The 21,850-nt window shown below is 34.3% G+C and overlaps 3 protein-coding genes across 3 annotated transcripts; 1 reads left to right on the top strand and 2 right to left on the bottom strand.

Moving 5' to 3' along the window:
* On the top strand, positions 5,825-7,381 carry LOC104731829 (homeobox-leucine zipper protein HAT1-like). Its single transcript, XM_010451315.2, has 4 exons — positions 5,825-6,249; positions 6,342-6,673; positions 6,766-6,845; positions 6,945-7,381. Exons 1-4 carry the CDS (start codon positions 6,099-6,101, stop codon positions 7,234-7,236), a joined length of 855 nt encoding a protein of 284 aa, XP_010449617.1. The 5' UTR covers positions 5,825-6,098; the 3' UTR covers positions 7,237-7,381.
* On the bottom strand, positions 7,888-9,688 carry LOC104731828 (palmitoyl-protein thioesterase 3-like). Its single transcript, XM_010451314.2, has 8 exons — positions 9,480-9,688; positions 9,308-9,386; positions 8,961-9,204; positions 8,815-8,874; positions 8,686-8,724; positions 8,471-8,593; positions 8,282-8,374; positions 7,888-8,187 (listed from the first exon to the last, which is right to left on the bottom strand). Exons 1-8 carry the CDS (start codon positions 9,580-9,582, stop codon positions 8,011-8,013), a joined length of 918 nt encoding a protein of 305 aa, XP_010449616.1. The 5' UTR covers positions 9,583-9,688; the 3' UTR covers positions 7,888-8,010.
* On the bottom strand, positions 12,961-14,737 carry LOC104731827 (palmitoyl-protein thioesterase 3-like). The gene is made up of 9 exons (XM_010451311.2): positions 14,722-14,737; positions 14,507-14,648; positions 14,320-14,404; positions 13,983-14,226; positions 13,821-13,880; positions 13,710-13,748; positions 13,496-13,618; positions 13,305-13,397; positions 12,961-13,242 (listed from the first exon to the last, which is right to left on the bottom strand). The coding sequence occupies exons 2-9, from the start codon at positions 14,604-14,606 to the stop codon at positions 13,066-13,068; spliced, it is 921 nt and encodes a 306-aa protein (XP_010449613.1). The 5' UTR covers positions 14,607-14,648; positions 14,722-14,737; the 3' UTR covers positions 12,961-13,065.

The raw sequence follows: 21,850 nt of genomic DNA, 5'->3' as shown, positions 1-21,850 counted from the left end.
GTGCTTTATAAGGTTATTTTCCAAGATCCTTGCCAATCGCCTAAAGATCATCCTACCCAAATTCATTTCACCCAATCAGTCTGCATTTGTCAAAGACAGATTACTAATGGAGAATCTTCTACTGGCTACAGAGGTCATTAAAGATTATCATAAGGAGTCAGTCTCCCTCCGGTGTGCAATGCAGATTGACATATCAAAAGCGTTTGATTCGGTCCAATGGGACTTTCTTCTCACTACTCTTCGTGTGATGGACTTCCCGGAGCAGTTTGTGAATTGGATAAGGACTTGTATTACTACGGCATCCTTCTCTGTCCAGGTCAATGGCGAACTAGCAGGTTACTTTGGTAGTCACCGTGGTCTTCGACAAGGTTGCTCCCTAAGCCCCTACTTGTTTGTTATCTGTATGAATGTACTCTCTCGTAAACTGGACAAGGCAGCTACGGATAAGACTTTTGGTTTCCATCCCAACTGTTGACATCTACAACTCACCCATCTTTGTTTTGCCGACAACCTTATGGTCTTTGTCGACGGTGAAAAATCTTCTATTGAAGGAGCTCTTAGTGTTTTCGCTGACTTTGCAGTTCATTCAGGGCTTAATATCAGTCTGGAAAAATCGACTTTATACATGGCTGGTATTCTAGTTGAGCAGAGAAGGGTTATTCTTCAGCAGTTTTTTTTTGCATCTGGCTCCTTACCGGTTCGATATCTGGGTCTACCGCTCCTCCCAAAGCGGATGTCATCTGCAGACTACCTCCCTCTTCTGGAGAAAATTCGCTCAAAAATCAGTTCATGGACTGCTAGGACTCTCTCTTTTGCCGGACGGCTACAGCTGTTGAGATCGGTTGTCTTTGGACTCATAAATTTTTGGATGGCTGCATTTAGGCTTCCCAAAGCTTGTATTCGAGAGTTGGATCAGTTGTGTTCAGCTTTCTTATGGTCGGGTCCTTCTTTAAATTCTAAGAAAGCCAAGGTTGCATGGTCGGAAGTTTGTCTCCCAAAGTCTGAAGGAGGTCTGGGACTCCGTTCTTTGCATGAGGCAAACACTGTGAGTGTTTTAAAACTCATTTGGCGTATTCTCTCGGTTAAAAGCTCACTCTGGGTCAACTGGGTTCACCGGTACCTCATCCGCAGTGGCTCCTTCTGGTCTGAAAAGGAAAATGTCGCAACTGGCTCCTGGATATGGAAAAAGCTACTGAAGTATCGAGATCTTGCGAAACAATTCCACTGTGTGGAAGTAAACAATGGTGAGACCACATCTTTCTGGTTTGACAACTGGAGTTCCTTGGGTTGCCTCTACGAAAAGGTGGGGGATCGAGGCTGCATAGCCATGGGATTACCTCTATGTAGTACTGTAGCTGAAGCAATGGACATGATCAGAAGAAGAGGTTATCAAGACAACACTCTCTGTTTAATTCAAGAGGAGCTTCGTAGAAAACAGCTTTCTCGCGCCCCTGATAAGCCAGATGTCTCATTATGGAAGCGCAAGAGTAATACATATCATAAACAGTTTTCTACAAAGGCCACATGGCTTCACATCCATGCAGCGCACCCAAAGATGGTGGAGGCTAAAGCGATTTGGTTCTCCCAAGCAACCCCGAGGTATGCTTTTATCACTTGGTTGATGGTTAAGAACAGACTTGCAACAGGGGACCGCATGGTTAAATGGAACACCAACGCTTCAGTAAGCTGTGTTTTCTGTAACCACCCCTTGGAAACAAAGGAGCACTTGTTCTTTCTCTGTCCTTTCTCACATAAAATCTGGGAATTGCTGGTTAAAGGGCTTCTCAAAAACAAGTACACAAACGAGTGGAGGAAGGTGATGATTCTACTACTTGGAAGTGAATTGGATAAGAAGACAAGTTTCATTCTGGGCTATACTATCCAGAATACCATTCATTCTATTTGGAGGGAGAGAAACAATAGGCGCCATGGAGAACCAAACTCAACCGAAGACATGATGGTGAAGCTGATTGACAAAAACATCCGAAACAGATTAAGTACCATACTTGACAAGGAAGGTACCCATCTGCAGGCGTGGTTTGAAGCTAGATTCTACTAAAGTTTTTTGATTTTACAAACAAAAATGTCTTAAGCATACAGTTTATACCAAGGTTGTAAAACGTTTATTTTTTCTTTGAATATAATTAAACATTAAATTCAAAAAAAAAAAATATATTTTCTGTTTGCAGTTATAATCGAAATATTCTGATTTGAAATTAAAAGCTATTTTTAAAACTATGTTTAATTAACTCCTTTTGCAATCTCTCTTGTGTCTTATACTTTTTCTTTTTTTGATAAATTGAAAATGATATGTAAGCCACTAGAATTTGGTTCTTATATTAACTTTCCTTTTACATTTTCAATTCCAAATAAAATTCATCACTAAATGAACACTTCATGAATGTGAACAATCCATTACAAAAACACTTAAGTTATAGATTTGAGAATGATAATGATATATTTCTTTATTTTAAATATTAGGTCAAAATTCGTTTACATTTAGCTAGTGAAATTATGAACAACCATTTTCAAGAAGGTCTACAAATTACCCTTACAAATCTCAGATGTGAAAGCCACCTTTGAGAATCCCAAAGTGAAGAAGCCACCTTCTTCTTATTTTGAGAGATTGGAAGAGTCACTTCTTGCTATTTTTTACTCATAGAAATAGAAATATAGAATACAAGTGAAAGGAAGGATGTTTGACCATGGACTAGGGACAACAAGGCAAGAGCATAGGAATATATTGACCAGAAATGCACGTGCGGGTGGACAAGAGCACACGTGTGCTTTGCTGTCATGGGTGGTGTGGTTCGCTTAGGAATGTGTGCGCCACGTCGGTTCCACATGGGAGGATATATCGCACGAGCCAACTTGGTCCTTTTCTTCATTCTATTATTTTTGTTCAGTTACAAGCATTCCTTGAAGCTTCATTTTATACACCAACTATATTTCTTTATTTAAAAACATAGATTCCCAAAACCATTACTGATTAATCATGATGCTAGAATCTCAATAATTATGCATATGTAGCAGTTATATAGTTTATACCATTTGATGCGTTAAAATAATGTATAAATAATCAAGAATCAAACATTAATTAATTTAACTATAATGTTATGAAACGTCAAACTCAAATTATCTTTCTTTTTCTTACTGCTTAATTACCCTCCTTAATTCTTGTTCGTTATGCCGATGTCAAATTGTCAATGATGAGTATATTCTTTGAAGTGTATAATAAATTTAAACATTCGAATGATTACATGTACGAGAATATATAATATTCGACTATATATAATGGTGAAGTTAGGTCCAAACATATAAAGTTCCCCAATGATGACATTAATCTACAGCCAATTCTGTAGAGAATAATTATTAAGCTAGCTACGCAATCAAATATGATTAACTAAATTGATGATAATTAGTCCTACTATAAAAGCAAAACATACATATACGCCTCAAATGATTACAACATTAGAAAATACGACTTGTATTATTAAAGTTTCTTTTATTAAAAAAATGGATCTTAATTTTGCTTTAGACATATGTTTGATCGAGACTACATGTGTTTTAAACATTTCAAAATCCTATGTCACAAATAGTTTTCCTGACTTGGCTTCAAAATGTTTTCGAGGATGAAGAGAGTTGTATTCTCTCTATAGATATGTGGGTGTCATTTAAATGGTTGTTAGGTTTTTTAACCATTTTTTGTAAAAACCAGGTTTACTCGACTGGTTTTGGCTAATTGTTAGTAGTAGGCTAATTGTGGATGATGGCTGCTTTCGTTTGTTATTTTGAAAGCTCTTGGCTTTTGTCTTTGTAAGCAAAGGGTATCCGACCATCAAAACCATTAATATAAATCAGTTGACCAAACAAAAAAAAGGAAGTGGAGACACGACCTCTTAAGTATTATTACTATAGTAGTACTATGGGTTTGAATGGTAACTGCGGTCAGGACGGCCAAATCTATCTGCGGTCTGGATTGCTCTATTTTTAAAACGGACTACAGACTGCTGTAGACCAATTCTATTTGTATGCAAAAGCGGTCTGTAGTTGGTCCGCTGCGGTCTTGTCTCTGCTTTATTTGGATTGCACCACTGCGTACTATATTTGCTGAATGGTAAATAAAAAGTGGTTCAGTCCGCAGACGGATCTGTCACACCCTATATAAAACCAACAGACTTGTATTAATTGTCTATTAGTTAACTTTGAAATGAAGATTCATGATTTCTCACGTCATCTATATATGTAATTACTTTTTGGTTTTTAGAAAAAGTTACTAATATAAATGTACGTATATGCATATTGCATTGGTTTCTTAAGTAGGAAATACCTCTTCTAAAATGTGATTATGAATACATTATTTATGATATCGTATAAAATCTCGAGCACAGTTAGATCATTAATGAGGAGAAGAAGTTAATTCATGTGGGAAAAAATGATGCGTATAATGATTACAACGAAGCGAAGTCCATAAAATGATGAAGGAGAGCGTGGTAGCAAATGATAAGATGTCGGCGTGTGAGGAAACAAAAGAAGACGCACGGCCGGGTCGAGTGTTTTCGGGTCCCTTATCGTCGTCACGTGACATGACCCACCTGCCCATGTTCTCCTCCTCTCTTGAGCCCAAAAAACTATTTGTGACACTCATTATTATAGTATTAAAAAATCTAAAAATACAACTTCTTTCGGCAGTTTTTACATTTTTGGGTCAACAATATATAGTTTTGGACAATCAAAATGAATGATTAATCTGATTAGCAACAAAACAAATAATATATCTATCTGATTATGCAAATTTTTCTACAAATTCTGATTAGAAAGGAAGGAACTTTGAATGAACATAGGAGAAAGAGTCAATAAATAATGGATTTTTTTTTCATATGGTTTTGTAGTTATTGTAATGATAGATCCCACATCCCACATGGATATGATTGGATCACAACAGTTTGATTGGCCCACTACTTTGAAGGAGCTCAGATTCATGTGGATTGTGTTTTTGTACCTACCACTTGATTTAGTCCTTTTTTTTATCCCCATCATTTCAACAATTAATTGCCAACTATCTATTTGATACTATCTGTTCTCATCCGTGTGTGATCTTGACTGATTGAGTTCTTCTGCAAGGTCACAAGTTTTTAGCACCAATAATGAGAAAAAACTAAATAATTATGTTTTGGTCTTTGGTCCGAAAAGATTATTGACCTAATTAAAAGTTCAGAAGTTCTTGGTTAATAATTATTTTCTTATAAAAACTTCGCAATTTACAACACTGAATAATAATCCTACCATAGTTAGCAAGACATGACATGAGTTACTACTTACTACACATATAAGTAAACTCTTATCATCACCATGATATATCCTAGGCCTTGAATCTTGATAATTTTTTACATACATATACAAGTTGTATATATATTTTTTTCTTTTGAACAACAATTTGTATAATTATATGAAGGTAAATAATGTCATGTTGGATTTGTGCCACATATATTCGATCCTCATTATAGACTTTATTTTTTTTTTCTAGTCCACAAATTCGCAAAAATAAAGTAGAGATTGAAAATATGAATTTAAAATTTTAAAATTTTGAAAGTAGACTTTGGATTCCATACAAATATAGAACTACATTGAGGTTATGAAACAAAGTAAAACTAAAGATAGGACTTATACTATTTACTAGAATAGTAAAAGACGAAGAGGGAAAGAGATCCAAAAAGAAAAGGAAAAAAGAGAAAGAGAAGACAAAGAGGGAACAAGTTGGGGATATAATAATTGAGTTTATAGAAAGAGCAATTATAGATTATAATTGGCCAAGCTGACTACATCTCATATCATTCACTTCCTATATTAATCCTCTCTTTCCCATTTCATTTCACATCTCTCTTTCTCTCTCTCTCTCTCTATAAGAACCCTAGCTTGAAGAAGGTTTCTGTTATCTTCTTTACACTAACCACCCACCACTGAAAAAAATTAGAGAGCTTTTGAGGTAAAATCAGCTTTAGATCATCAAGGTTTCTCTTGCATCTCTCTACCCATAAAGATCAAAACTTTTGCTATTCTCCTTTCCTAAAAATCTTCAAGACCTTGAGAAAAACATCATGATGATGGGAAAAGAGGATCTGAGTTTAAGTCTTAGCTTGGGATTTGCACAAAACCACAATCCTGTCCAGCTAAATCTAAAACCCACTTCTTCACCAGTGTCCAATCTCCAGATGTTTCCATGGAACCAAACCTTTGTTTCTTCCTCAGGTATGCTTCTTTAATTTCTTCTTCTACAAAGTCTTAGAGCACAAGGAAAACAAAACAGATCTCGAAATGAATCCTTGTCCATTTTTTTTCAGGTCATCAAAAGCAACAGTTTCTTAGGAAAATCGACGTGAACAGCTTGCCAACTACGGTGGATTTGGAGGAGGAGACAGGAGTTTCATCTCCGAACAGTACGATATCGAGCACCGTGAGCGGCAAGAGGAGGAGTGATAGAGAAGGAACCTCCGGAGGTGGTGGTGGTGCCGGAGATGACATCGACGTTACTCTAGATAGATCTTCCTCACGTGGAACCTCCGACGAAGAAGAAGATTACGGAGGTGAGACTTGTAGGAAGAAGCTTAGGCTATCCAAAGACCAATCTGCTGTTCTTGAAGACACTTTCAAGGAACACAACACTCTCAATCCCGTAAGTTCATTTTATCCATCTCTATGAGCGTGAGGGTATTATTCTTTGTAAAATACTCTGTTTTGACAAGGGCTTTATGGTAAAATATGCAGAAACAGAAGCTGGCTTTGGCTAAGAAGCTAGGCTTAACAGCAAGACAAGTGGAAGTGTGGTTCCAGAACAGAAGAGCAAGGTGAGATAGAACTCATTTTGATTACACTATTTGACCATTTTAACCCTTGAGAGTCATGTTATTTACAATACAAGCTGTTTTGTTAATCCCATAATATAGGACCAAACTGAAGCAAACCGAAGTAGACTGCGAGTATCTGAAAAGATGCGTTGAGAAATTAACCGAAGAGAACCGGCGGCTGGAGAAAGAGGCTGCGGAACTAAGAGCATTAAAGCTATCACCGCGGTTGTACGGTCAGATGAGTCCCCCGACCACGCTTTTAATGTGTCCATCGTGCGAACGAGTGGCTGGACCGTCCTCATCTAACCACAACCAACGGTCTGTCTCATTGAGTCCATGGCTCCAAATGGCACATGGGTCAACCTTTGATGTGATGCGTCCTAGGTCTTAACTTTTAATACCAGTTCGATGGGTTGTTGTGTTACTTATGTGGGTCATTGTACTTTTTAGATTATTGACTCTCAACTCAGCTATGTATCCTTAAAAACCTTTCTTCTTCATTTTTAAATTTACTTTTAATCTGATTAAATTAGCTATTCTTGTTTGTTTGATAAACAAAATTAAAACAAAAAATAAAAAATCAGCTTAACCTTTTACAAAACAAACCTTTATTATTATTTTCAGATGTTAAACTAGATCTGTTTTATACCCCTTTCTCTTATACTAAAAAAATAAAATTAAGGTTACTGAACCTTGAGTTTTGAATATCGAATTATTCTCACTAATCTCTACACACGACAAATGGCCCCAAATAATAAAGTACCCTTAATGGGCCACAGTATTAGGCCCAAGCCGTGTGCGTTGTCGCGTCCGTCGTCGATCACCAGTTTAACACTGGAAAACTCTTCCCGACGTCTCTCTCAGGCAACAAAATTTAGGGTTTTAATAAATATCGTTATTCCAATAGATGCTGTTTCACTCGATCTATCCTTCAATTTCGATACGAAATTTACTAAAGTCTTGAAGGTATTGGTGATGAAGAACTTGTACTTCGTCTCTGTAGCGTTATAATATACAAGATGAAACCTTTTTTGGATAAGAATGATCATCTTTCATAAAGGATGAAACTTTTATTTATCTTCCTTGTTTATTACAGAAGATTTATTCAGTGTTACATAGATATAAGACCCTTTTTTTATTCATGGGTTCAAGAATTTGCAAATGTCTACATTGCCTCGTGTTCAGAAGATAACGGATACTTGTTCTGGAGGTAAGGCACAACGTATTCTATAACTTCTTCATCCGTTATTTGGATGTGTACGCCAGGGAGACTAACAAACCTCAGTTTTCCAGCAGCATCCAAGGTTTTCAGACCAATCCAATCCTCAGTGTATAGTTTTGTCTGTTAGGAAGAAAATTTGAGTAAGAAGCCAATATTGGGGTTGTCCGATGATCGGGTTAAGAAATTGAATACGAGAGATGATGATAAGGTTTACCTTTTGAGGAGGCAGAATAGTTGAGTTATCTCCATCCGGGTAATATCCGAACCAAGAACTTTCTTTAGGAATCAATACATCATCTTTCTCGAACTGTTTTTAGGATATCGAAGTATGAAATTTAATAATGAGCTATATATTTAACAATTTGGTTCACGGATCATAGGTCTCAGACAGAAAGTGAGGTACCATGATGAGGACCAAGTTGTGCAAGCTGGTGAAACGGTCTTTGTAAGTGGAGTTCTTCTCGCCAGGTCTCTCGTTGCTGAGCTTTGGCAAATACGTTGAGTGTTCCAAATACTCTGTTATTTTCTGAGAACCATATAAAGTTTTGTCAATTGACAAGTGTTTCATAATAAATGGAAATGATTTGAGGATTAGAAAGATCAGGGTTTAGAGTTTACAGTTGGGATTTTGACAAAATTACTTGGAGCAATAAAGGCCTGCAGAGTCATTATAAGTGTTGTTATGGGTACTAATCATGGTTTAAGGTTTAAGTCCTGATTAGAGAAGAAGAATAAGAGAATGTTTACTTGAACTCCGTCGTTGTAGACCTGTGAAAAAAATGCCTTCAAGATCGTGCAAAAAAAATTCTGCAAACAGAGAATCCCATTGTTGTTGTTATTTTGAATGTGATTGTGGTTGAGGGTTGACACACACAGAAATATAGAGAACTCACAGTACACCACTCAGGGATTGCAGCCACGCCAGCGTGAGGACCTCCTAAAGATACGTAGTTGAAGACTGGAGGAGCATTGTCACAGAACTCGATTAGGCCTCTGGCGACTAAGTTTCCTTGAGACACTCCAACAATGTTGTAACCATCACTCAGCTCTGGCATCTGTTTGATTTTCTCACAAGCTATACTCGCTTGTTTCGTAAGAGGCATGAATACGGAATCTTGCTTTCCATTTCCTATTTCTCTACAAGATGGATGACACATAACAGAGAGAGGTAGACATTGATAAAGTATTTTGCACGCAAGATTAATTAGGATGAAACCAGAAGAAGGAGTTGAGTCGTTACACGCAAGATCCAGTGGAGTAATTGTTAAGGAGCTTTGTCAAGTTTCTCATTTGATCATTGGAGCATCCAGCTCCGATTCCTGTTTAAGTCGAACCCATTAGTGTCTTTATTTCGTTATCGATTATAACAAAATAAAAAAAAAGGAGGATGAAGAATAAGGATCGTTAAGCACCGTGGAAAAAAACGAAAGGAACAGAGAGTGAAACCGGAATGGAGATGAAGAAGAAGAGAGACAAGGTCGCAAGAAGAACAGATCGTTGGAAACTCTTCTCCATGGAGCTAGCTATACTCAGGGGAAGAAGAGTACCCTCTTGTAGAAGATACGAAAGAAGTTTGTAACTGTATTATATTATTAACTTCTCTTTTGAAAGTTGTGAGGTATATGAATTAGTTCGAACATTTATATAGACACAAAATGTAAATTATTGCGTTGTATGATTGGATGTATGTAGCTAGGCTCTACACCAATTAATATAGTATTCTTTGGACTTATACAACAATTTGCAAAAATATCTACAAAATACCCTATACTGTACCTGTAAAATATGTTAAAGAAAAATGATCTGTTTAAACCGGTTATATACTCTCTAGTTTATAAACTTTTTGATTTCATTCATAACGACAAATCAAACATTGGAGTACTTGGAAGAGCTTTATCCACATTTTTTTTTGTCAAAAGCTTTATCCACATTTAGATTCATAAACTTTTGATTTATTTATAAAATTATACTAGATTAGGACCCGTGCTAGAGCATGGATTAAAATTTATTTTATTTATATTGTGGTTTTTATATAAAATATAATTTATGTGATTGTTTTTAGGAGTTGTTATGAATAAAAGTTAGGACCCGGGTTGAAATTTAGGACCCGGATTAAAAATGATTGTTTTTAAAAATTGCTGTGGATAATATTAGGTTTTGAGATTTTGTTGCCTATATATGGTTAATTAAATATTCTGTGGAGATTTTTTTTTTTAGAATATCTTTTCTAAAAGGATCTGAAATCGAGATTTAACTAATGGTTACAACTCATATAACCTATAATCTATCAAATAATCAAATAATTAATTTTATAACCCATATTATATAGTCTACAATTTTATAACCCATATTAAAAGTTTATCGGGTTTTGAGATCCAATAATAAATCACTAAACATATGAAATCCAATTTTAACTAGGGTTTAGATATAATTATTAACAAGTGATTTCAACAATAAATTTTAAAAACCAATGATTGTCAACTTGTTTTTTTGGCTTTTTGCTTTGAACTAATAATTGACCCTACGTAGTTGCAATACGTTTAAATAAGTCATGGACCTCTTTGCAATCAAGTAAGGAACAACGTGTTTCACAACTCTCCCGAGTTTTGAGACACTCACAAACTTGACATTTCCGGGAACATCCAATGTTTTCAGACCTATCCAGTTATATCTATATAGCTTTTTGTCTGGTGAATAATGTACATATTATTAGATTTCTCGATGAAAAAATTGAAATTTACAGAAATCTGGATAAAATTGGCCATCTTTTAATAAATGATGAGATTTGTATTCATCTCGTAACATGGTTTTGCTTTGAATTAAGAGTTGATACTAGGTGGTCTCTACTTTCTATTAATACGTACCTGTCACAAAATGACAATATTACAATGACAAGGTCCAATATTATTAAGGGGGGTGTATTCAAAATGACAATATTACAATATTACCAAGTCACGGACCAACTTTGCATCAACTACGGAACAAAACGTGTTTCACAACCCTCATGACTTTTTCGGGAACGTCCAAGTATAAAAAATATAAAAAATCACGAGTAAAGTATACCCTCTAGCTTATACGAGATTGATAATAATTTGGATAAAGTTGATCATGTAACATCCGTCCCGCCTTATCGAACAAGACAAGGTGTTATTCAAATGGTCTCGCCAAAATGTTTTTTTCTTAAAAATAAAACTCTTCAAATCATAAAACATGTTCCACAACTCACAAAGCTTATAACCTGAGGGAAAAGATAAAAGGGTGAACACAATGACGACATTCTAATCACATTCAACAATCACTGCATAGCATAGAATCAGACTCCACATTCTTGACATACATCCAACAAGCATAACGGTTTCACATAATATTCAACCTAGCATATAATCATAATATCATTTAAACTACATTTCTCAAATCATCATAGTTAATCATATCCACGTTCATCAATATCGCTAAACCGAAATCCCATCAGCTTAGCATGGCACGAAACAAATCTCATGTTCGTCCAATCACCATATACAAAACCAATCCCAGGTTTGTACAATTACCATGCATGAAACAAATCCCATGTTCCGCCCATCACCAGGTACGAAACAAATCCCATGTTCCGCCCATCATGAGACACAAAACAAATCCCATGTTTGTGTCCTCAACACACAATCTCATTTCATATCACCACACAATGATCATCATGTTACACATCAACTCATCATATCATGTCATCATTCATTATAATCATACATCTAATCATCATATCAAAGCATGCAATATCAAACAATAAATATATCCAATCACATAGTTTCCCAGCCTATACAAGCAATTCATGAAAGACATGTTTAGAAAATAATCATTGTGTTTCTGCGATTACCACCCTCACCTTTGCCACTTAAATGTTGAAACTCATTTATCCTTTTCCTTTTAATGTAAGACCCAAGATTCATGAAAACTCCTACAAAGCTGCAGCTCCATCGAACCTTGTTTGCCAACCAAATATTACAATGTCATCATTTATTCTATACCAACAAGCCTCATAAACACACCGGTAAAACAACAACTAACCGTTAAAATCACAATCCCACCGTTGAATATTTAGGTTATAGTACCGTGAAGCTCCCCACAAAATCTCAGCTCGATCGGATAAGTTTCGGGCCACCAAACGCTGTTCCAAGGTAATGAACTTCGAATCTGATTTTAGTGTTGCAGGTTCGGACTGTTTCAGATATTTCTTGCGCAGGAAGCAACGGACATAACTTCTTGAGTATAACTCCGATCGGACTTCCGTCAGTTGCTACGAGCTCATGGCTTGATAGTGATCACGCCGGTGTATTTGTACTACCATACCGATGTCACCTCCGACGTCGGTGAGCCTCCAAAGATGCCTCTTCCAAACTGTTCTTATTTCCTTCTTAACTCTTTCTTGTTCTTCTCTTCTCCACCTTTCAGTTACTCCGGCGTTGCTCCTCCACCACCACCGAGGCTTTCCACAGCCATGACAAGAATAAACAGACCCCACCAGTGTTCCCACAACCTCCATGACGTCTACTCCTCTCCCCTCTCTACACATCCCATCTCTCTCTCTCTCTCTTCTGTTCTCCTTCCTTACAACTCTCTTTTCTCTTCCTCACTCTTTCCAATAACCACACAACAAGAGCACGTCCACTTCTTCTCAAGAAACAAGGATCGAATTTCTATCTTCTTAGGGTTTGGATTTGCGTTTCCCTTTTGACGGCTCATGAATACATATGTATTATACGCACATAATTCGACACACATAAACCCTTATCGAGTTGTATTTTGCTGGATCACTAATGGGCTGAACTAACAGAATTGGCCCAACTCCCAATTATAAAATTGGGGATGTTACAGATCATCTTTTGATAAATGATGAAGCATTTATTTTTTTTATTTCAATAATACATAGATGATGATGTTACATTGTTATAGAGACCTTATTTTAGTATGAGGCCTTTTTTATTCATGGGTTCAAGATGGAAATGTCTACATTGCCTCGTGTTCAGAAGATAACGTAGACTCGTTCTGGAGGTAAGGCACAACGTATTTTACAAGCTCTTCTTTCGTTATTTCAACGTGTCCGCCAGGGAGACTAATAAACTTCACTTTTCCAGCATCATCCAAGGTTTTCAGACCAATCCAGTCTTCAGTGTAGAGCTTTGTCTGCATAAAGAATATACAGTTAGTTAATTAGAAACTGAATTCGAGAGATGATTAGGTTCAACCTTTTGAGGAGGCAAAACAGGTGTGGAAGCTCCATCCGGGTAATATCCAAACCAAGAAGTTTCTCTTGGAATCAACATTGTATCATTTTCGAACTGTTTAGGAAATGGAAAAAAGAAAATTAGTGACAACGTTGTTCAAGATTTGTGGTGATGATCATCTCAAGGATCATTGGTCTCAGACAGAGAGTCACCATGACGAGAACTAAGTTTTGCAAGCTGGTGAAACGGTCTTTAAAAGTAGAGCTCTTCTCGGCAGGTCTCTCGTTGTTGAGCTTTGGCAAATACTTGGAGTGCTCCAAATACTCTGCTATTTTCTGAGAACCATATAATGTTGTGTCAATTGATAAGTGTTTCATATAATTGGAAATGATTTGAGGATTAGAAAGATCAGGGTTTTGAATTTACAGTAGGGACTTTGACAAAACCACTTGGAGCAACAAGATCCTGCAGAGTCATTATTAATCATGGTTTAAGGTTTAAGTCTTGATTAAAGAAGAAGAATTAGGGAAGGTTTACTTGAGCGAGGTCGCTGTAGACAAATGGAAACAGTGCCTTCAGGAGCCAGCAAAATGGGACCTGTAAACAGAGAAACCTCATTGTTGTTGTTATTGTAATTATGATTGTAAGAAAGAATGTGATTGTGCGTGGTTGACACACACAGACAAATAGAGAACTCACATTACACGGCTCAGGGACTGCAGCAATGCCAGCATGAGGACCTGCTAAAGATACATAGTTGAAGACTGGTGGAGCATTGTCGCAGAACTCGATTAGGCCTCTAGCGACCATGTTTCCTTGAGACGCTGCAACAATGTTGTAACCATCACTCAGCTCTGGCATCTGTTTGATTTTCTCACAAGCTATGCTCGCTTGTTGCGTAAGCGGCATGTGAAGGGAATCTTGATGTCCATTTCCTATTTCCCTATGATGAGATGATGCAAAAAGAGAGAACAGAGAGCGATAAACAATTTTGCAAGATTAGGGATGAAACAAGAAGAAGGAGTTAGGTCGGTACACGCAAGATCCAGGGTGGCCGGAGAGGTTGCTAAGGGACTGTGTTACGGTTATAAATTGTTCATCGGAGCATGCATTGTCAAACCCTGTTTCTCAATCAAATCCATTAGTAGCCAGAGTAAAGGAGGGAATGAGAGGAAGAAGGAGGGAATGAGAGGAAGAAGAATTAAGGATCAATTGTTACTCACCGTGAAACACAACGAATGGAACAGAGAGTGATACTGGAAAGGAGAAGAAGAAGAGAGACAAGGTCACAAGGAGAACACATCGTTGGATACTCTTCTCCATTGTCGCCGAAGAGTACGTACCGTTGGTTCTTTCTTAGATACACTGAAAAAAGATATAGAAAGAAGAGTGTATTAATATTTGGGGAACACCAAGAAAGAGAAGGCAAGAAGTTTACGTTTGTTACAGATTTGTCTTACGTTGTGTGTTTTAATGGAAGAGTATGAAATATATTAAACTGCTCGTAAAATTCTTCACGGGGATGAATTTTTTTTATATTTTGTGGGGCAATAATGACTTTGCAATTTTTTTATTTATTTTTTCTTTGTGTTTTAAATAAAAGTATAATGTTTATTTTTTTACATCAAATGAAAGTATAATTTATTTATGATAAATCTTAATATATAAAGTTGGGTTTTGAAAGTTAGCCATTGACAAGATTTTGACATGTGTCAAGTTATTAATCTCAGATTTTGACAAATGTAAAAGTTAATATTAAAAAGAAGAAATTTGATTACAACAAAAATAAAATATTTTGTTTAAAAAATATTAATAATGTAAAAAGATAATTATCAAAAATTATAAGGAAATTATATATATATATTTATATTTCATAAAATTTGAAATTATAATATTATTTATATATTTTTAATTTGAAGTTATTAATTCTACAAAAAAATAGACAAAGGGATTAAGGAAATTATACAGTTAATCATTAATTTTAAATTTTGTAAATACTCACTTCTATATAAACACTAGATAAGGACCCGCCCGATGTGCGGGTTTAAAATTTTGTAAATAAAATTAAATTTAATAAAATTTATTGTACATTATTTATAATTTTTTTTTGCTATAATACACTGATTTATATCCATATACAACTTTTTGTGTATGTTACCATTAAAAGTGTATTTTTACACCTAGGTATACTGTATGTTACAAATTTATTATTTTCCACCACCTAGAAAATATCTATATGAACAAATTAAGTCAACTATTACATGTCTCTTTACATTCACTTTTACATAGTTTCTTTAATCACTAAAATTGTTGGCTCAAAAAACATTTTGAATAAAAAATAAATTACATCACAATACACTTATGGAAAGAACTTTGGTTCTACCCTCCTCTCTTATGGAGAGAAACTTGCGTCCAACCTCCTTCACCATGGAGAGAACCTTCGCTCCGTCTTCCTCCCTTGGGGAGATAACTTTGCGTCCAACCTCTCCCACCTTCCTCTTTTGGAGAGATAACCTTGCGTCCAACTTCCTCCACCATAGAGAGAACCTCGGCTCTGCCCTCCTTCTGTGTGGAGAGAACATGTTCACGTCTTTTAGCTATCTCAAAGTTGCTTACTCCAGCAACCAATGAAACTAAAGACCCTTTTCCAACGTCACAAAATCTTTTGATAGTAACTAATGTTAAATTTCCCAATATATTCATGGAAGTTTATTTGACATACAATGATGTAGTCTTTGTCTCCAAGCTCCTATGGATCTATCAACAACGATTTATGTTTTTCCAATCTATTTATGTTTGTTGTAGGTTTGTGTTTGATTAGCCTATGTTATCCAACCATTAGGTTGATGACCTCTCTTTTTTGTCTCTTTTTGAGATTGAACGAATGGTAACAATTATGTTTGCCCAAAAAAAAGTCTATTTTATCCAACCATTAGGTTGATGACCTCTCTTTTTTTTTGTCTCTTTTTGAGATTGAACGAATGGTAACAATTATGTTTGCCCAAAAAAAAAAGTCTATGACCAACCAATCAAGGTTGAGAAATTAGAAGAAAATTAATTTGACATAATTAATGAAATAATAGAAAATTATAAGCATAGTAATAAATGAATCTCAAATAATTCAAATATGAAAGTATAAATTAAATAAAACATTCTGAAACTACTACAATAAATTTTAAAATACAGTATTAGAAAAAGAAGATGCATAAATTAATCTTCCATTTTTTTTTGGGTCAACATACTAATCTTACCTATTCCAAACTGAAAAGGTAGAAAGTAGGAGTATATTTTGGTTTAAAAACATAAGAAAAATTTGTCTTCCCATTAAAAAAGTTTGACCAATAGAACAAAGTTGAAAGCAATATTTTTGAATAAATTATTTTGTTAGATGAATAATATGAGACAATCTATGTTTATATAGAAGTGAGTATTTATGTTTCTTAGAATTAATAATTTTCTGTAAATTTTCCTTAATCCCTTTTCTATTTATGAGAAAATTTATTCCAATGAGCTCATTGTTTTCTTAAAAATTTCTTGCTTCCCACTTTCTTGTAAGACGTACTATCGTTCAACAATAAGAACGCTTTCTGTTTAGTTGATCAAGTGTTATATAATCTGTTGTTATCTTGCATTTGTGTATTTATCTTTTTATGCTACTTGTCCTGAAAATTAATAGAAATAATAACACCGTGAGAAATTTGTTAATCCCAAAAACCTTAGTTGTTATGCATAAGAAACTTTGTTAACACTTCAAAGTTAAAGATTGCATAGTATGCTTATGAAAGTGAGAAACAAAACAAAATTCAAAGAAACGATGACAAAAACACGTGGTAATATATATGAATCTTTTTATATAGTTGTTTCGATTAGACAACAAACAAATTGCCTTCGTGACTTTTTTGTTTTTGTTTTTGTGACTTATTCAAGAACAATGATGTGTCAAACAAAAGGTTAATAAAAACAAAGAATAAAATTTTACCAAGAAAAACAAAGCTAGTCGAAATTATTTTGTTTGGTGTAAAATATGTCATCATCTATTTGTATTTACACTCATTTTTTAAATATAATAAGATTACAATTATCTTATGCATCGTTTCACCAATCTTGAAAGCTGTGATTTCTTATCGTTAAAATTGACACGTATCACAATCTGATGAGTTACTAACTTTGATATGTGATTTATGATCGTTAAAATTGACACGTGTTATGATCTGATAAGTTACTAACTTGGATATTTAATCGTTAAAACTGACATGTGTCACGATCTGGTGAGTTTTTTACATTGATCTCTGATCGTTAAAACCAGAGCCGGCCCAGACCAGAAGCTGGTGAAGCAAAAGCTTTAGGCATCATTTTTTTTTTGTAATTTTAGGGGCATCAATTTTTAGTATGTCTGTCTGAATCGTCTTCTACCTTTTATTATCTCTTCTTTTTCTTTGTTTTATATTTGGAGTCTAGTTATTTAAGTTAAAAGTGGACATTTTAGCCCAAAAAAAGAGAGTGGACTGTTGGATTTTATATCATATTAAGATTTTTTTCTTCTCTTGGTTTCTAACACATTACTTATAAACACATTTTGACCCAAAAAAATATATCATAAACATTATAAACCTACATTATAAACCTATAAAAAAATATATTATAAACCTATATTGCCATAGAGGTTTTGGATTTTTTAGTACTCTTTTTTTTCTTCAAACATGTTAAATTCTTATAATTTGCTTAATTTATTTCATAATATACTTATATAATCTTATGTATATAGAAAAAAAAATCAGTGGGCAACAATTTTTGACCATGCTTTAGGCATCATTTACCTACGGACCGGTCCCGGTTAAAACTAACACGTGTCACGATCTGGTGAGTTACTAACTTTAAGAACCAAGCTTTATATAATAAGGTTGATCGTCTCATATTTAAATAATTTATTCAAAAACACTGCTTTCAACTTTGTTTAATTGAGAATTTTTTTTTAATGGGAAGGTAAATTTTTCTTATTTTTTAAACCAAATTTTTTTCTACTTTTTACTTTTTCAGTTGAGAATAGTTAACATTAATATGTTGACCAAATAAAAATTAATATATGCATTTTCTTTTCCTAAGAATGTATTTTAAATTTTTTTGTAGTATTTTTAGATTGTTTTATTTAATTTTTTATTTTTATCTTTGAATTATTTGGGATTCATATATTAACGTGCTTATAATTTTCTATAGCTTCTTTAATTATTTCAAATTAATGTTCTTCTAATGTTTCAACGGTTGGTCATAAACCCTTCTGTTTTTTTGCAAACATAATTGTTACCATTTTTCATCCAATCCCAAAGGGAGATAATGAGTAGAAGCTCATCAACCTAATGGATAGATAAAATAGGCTAATCAAACACAAGCTTACAACAAACATAGATAGATAGATTAGAAAAACATAAATCATAGTTGATTGATTCATAGGAGCTCAAAGACTGTGACACCCTGGTTTGCGGAAATGTTTAAAAGAATTGATTTGGCCACATATGTCACCAAAATTCACTTATTTTTCTGGTCAATGGTCTTGAGAGAACTTCATGATGGATGACCTTCCTGGAAGTGATTATCGAAACTGTGCGAGTAAGGACAAAACAAAGGAAAATATCATTTGTTGACTTGTAGGGTCGGTAAATAAGTTTTTAAAGCCTCCTAGACGTAACAAACCGACCATCGGATATGTGTGGGTCCACGGACCGAGAATAGATGTTGAGCCCACTTAGGAAGGTGGGGCCATAGACTGAGAGTAGACATTGGCTCACTAAGCAAGGTGGCGGTTGAGGCGTTACAGAGACAGAGGCTACATCATTGTGTGTCAAAGATACTTCTACGAATACATTGAAAAATTTAACATTAGTTACTATCAAAAGATTTTGTGACGTTAGAAAAAGATTTTTACTTTCATTGGTTGTTTCAGCAAGACATTTTGAGATAGCAAAAAGACGTGAACATGTTCTCTCCACATAGGAGGAGAGCAGAGCCGAGGTTCTCTCTATAGTGGAGAAGGTTGGACGCGAGGATGGTGGAGGAGGTTGGACGCAAGGTTATCTCTTTAAGGGAGGATGGCAGAAGCCAAGGTTCTCTCCACGGTGGAGGAGGTTAGACGCAAGGTTCTCTCCATAAGGGATGAGGGCGGAGCCGAGGCTTTCTCCATGGTGGTCATACATTAATGTGATGATACATCATTGATTAATATATTATGTAATATATTTTTTATTCAATTTTTTTTGAGCAAACAATTTTAGTAATTAAAAAACTATGCATAAGTGAAAGTAAAATAGTTGGCTTAATGGGTTCATATAGACATTTTCTAGGTGGTGACAAAGAATATATTTGTAACATAAAGTATATTTAGGTGTAAAAAAATACACTTTTAATAGTAACACACATAAAAGATTTGTAAATGAATATAAATAAGTGTATTATAACAAAAATAAAATTTATAAATAACATACAACAAATTTTAATATATTTGTATCAAATTTAATTTAATTTATAAGAATTTAAACCCGCACATTGGACGGGTCCTCATCTAGTATAGATATAAATAACAGAGAACATATATATAACACCTTTGTAGAAGAGTAACACAGCCATACTAGATAACTTTATATTAGTAAATTCTTTTTTGAAAGTTAAACCACTTCCATTAAACATTGGTCATATTATCAGTGTTTTTAGTAATTTTTTAAATAGAAATTTTAGACATTTTTGAAGAAAGAGAAGAGAAGAGTGTCTTGGGGAAGACACTAAATACCTCTCCTAAAACACTCTATAACCACCTGTCATTTTTCTATAATAAATGTTAATTTTATTATAATTTTATTTAACTAAAGACTCTAATTCTATCATCCATGGAGATGCTCTATTGTGTATGAATTTTAGTTTCGAATTTCGATCAATTATTATTTTGTCCAAAAAATAGTAAATTATTGTGGTGAATAAGGCTGTACACGAACTAGATATTGGGTTCCATACAAGTTACTATCTTACAAAACGTTTTTTCCATGTGTTTGATATGTTCGCCTATTCTTTGGACTTTTATAACAATGTAAGAATTAATTTTTTAAAAATATCTACAAATACCGTACTTGTAAAGTATGCCATAGAAAGATTTTTTGTTAAACGGTTCTATATTTTCAAAATTTTATATTTGGTTTCGTTTATAACGATCAACAATGAATACTTGGAAGAGTTGTTTTATCCACAATCATTATTGATTCATGCACTTTGATTGATAAATATTTTTTATACGGAAATAGGAAATTCGACATGTGAATTTTGAATATCATAATTTATCCTCTGATTCGGTTTTTTTTTTTTAAATTCTTTTTCATATGTTGTAGAATTTAAAATTCAACAATAAATCATTAGTATATATTATATATTAACTTCAGAAATAATCAGATAAATTACACTTGATTTCAACAAAAAAATTTTATAAAATCAACGATTCAACAACATGGATTTTATTTTGAATAAATAATTGACCATACGTGGTTTCAATATCTTTCACAAAATGACACTGAGGGTCCAATATTTAGCAAGTTGAGGACCACCTTGCATCAAACAAGGAAAAATATGTTTCACAACTCTCCCGAAACACTCACAAACTTGACCTTACGTGGTGTCAATACCTTGCACAAAATGACAGTGAAGGGACCAATATCTAACAAGTCATGGACCACCTTCCATCAAGCAAGGAACAATGTGTTCCACAACTCTTGAGTGATCCTAAGATGCTCTTGAGTGAATAGAGGAATTAACTTGTTGAGTTGACAAAAGTATGGAATCTTCTTATCACTCGTCCCGAATTGTGCTACTCTGTTCTTATATCTTGTCACAATTTATGCAAGCTCCGCGTGAAGTTCATTGGGAAGCTGCTGTTCATGTTGTGCGTTATCTTGGAATACTAAGAAACAACGCTCTATACACTACAAGAAAAATCAATATTCATAGCACACGATAAATGCTATCATATGTGTTTAATAGCGTTTTCATAAATGCTATGTTATCCGCAGCTATCTTAGGTGTCACCTCTATTATAGCGTTTTTGAAATGTTATTATATGTCGTTCTTTGACAACATTAACCAAATGCTATAATATTGTTTTATATAACACATATTTCGTGCTATTTTATATTATGTCATAGCATTTGTTTTTTGCTATATGGATATTTTTAATTTTTAATTTGATTTTTTATAATTTATATATTTGACCATAGTTTTGCTGACTTTATTTAACTCGACTGATAAAAAAAAAAAATCATAAATCATCAACATACATAACATAACATTAATATAAACAAGTCTTACATATCATACCAAGTCTTGTACTATGCTGCCAAGTTTTATCCAAAAAGCTAACATTATAACTTATAAGGATAGAGACAAATTTTGATCTCTTAAATCTCTTCTCCTCTATGGTTTTGCCTTCCCATCAAAAGCAGTACACACGTCTAAAGAGCTGTTCCGGTTAGCATTCCCGTTCATATTCCCTGTAATCATGTGTATCCACATCAACTTAAAGCTTATGTTTTCAATTT

Source organism: Camelina sativa, chromosome 12 (assembly GCF_000633955.1).
Source record: "Camelina sativa cultivar DH55 chromosome 12, Cs, whole genome shotgun sequence".
NCBI lineage: Eukaryota > Viridiplantae > Streptophyta > Magnoliopsida > Brassicales > Brassicaceae > Camelina > Camelina sativa.
The sequence above is the reverse complement of the archived record's forward strand: the minus strand, read 5'-3'. Positions and strand labels throughout refer to the sequence as shown.

Coding starts and splice junctions, on each gene's coding strand:
- LOC104731829 (XM_010451315.2), top strand. CDS start 6,099: ATGATGATGGGAAAAGAGGATCTGAGTTTAAGTCTTAGCTTGGGATTT. Junction 6,674..6,765: donor AACACAACACTCTCAATCCC/GTAAGTTCATTT, acceptor TAAAATATGCAG/AAACAGAAGCTGGCTTTGGC. Junction 6,846..6,944: donor TTCCAGAACAGAAGAGCAAG/GTGAGATAGAAC, acceptor CCCATAATATAG/GACCAAACTGAAGCAAACCG.
- LOC104731828 (XM_010451314.2), bottom strand. CDS start 9,582: ATGGAGAAGAGTTTCCAACGATCTGTTCTTCTTGCGACCTTGTCTCTC. Junction 8,725..8,814: donor TCTACAACGACGGAGTTCAA/GTAAACATTCTC, acceptor ATGACTCTGCAG/GCCTTTATTGCTCCAAGTAA. Junction 8,594..8,685: donor ATTTTGTCAAAATCCCAACT/GTAAACTCTAAA, acceptor TATGGTTCTCAG/AAAATAACAGAGTATTTGGA.
- LOC104731827 (XM_010451311.2), bottom strand. CDS start 14,606: ATGGAGAAGAGTATCCAACGATGTGTTCTCCTTGTGACCTTGTCTCTC. Junction 13,749..13,820: donor TCTACAGCGACCTCGCTCAA/GTAAACCTTCCC, acceptor ATGACTCTGCAG/GATCTTGTTGCTCCAAGTGG. Junction 13,243..13,304: donor CTGTTTTGCCTCCTCAAAAG/GTTGAACCTAAT, acceptor TTCTTTATGCAG/ACAAAGCTCTACACTGAAGA.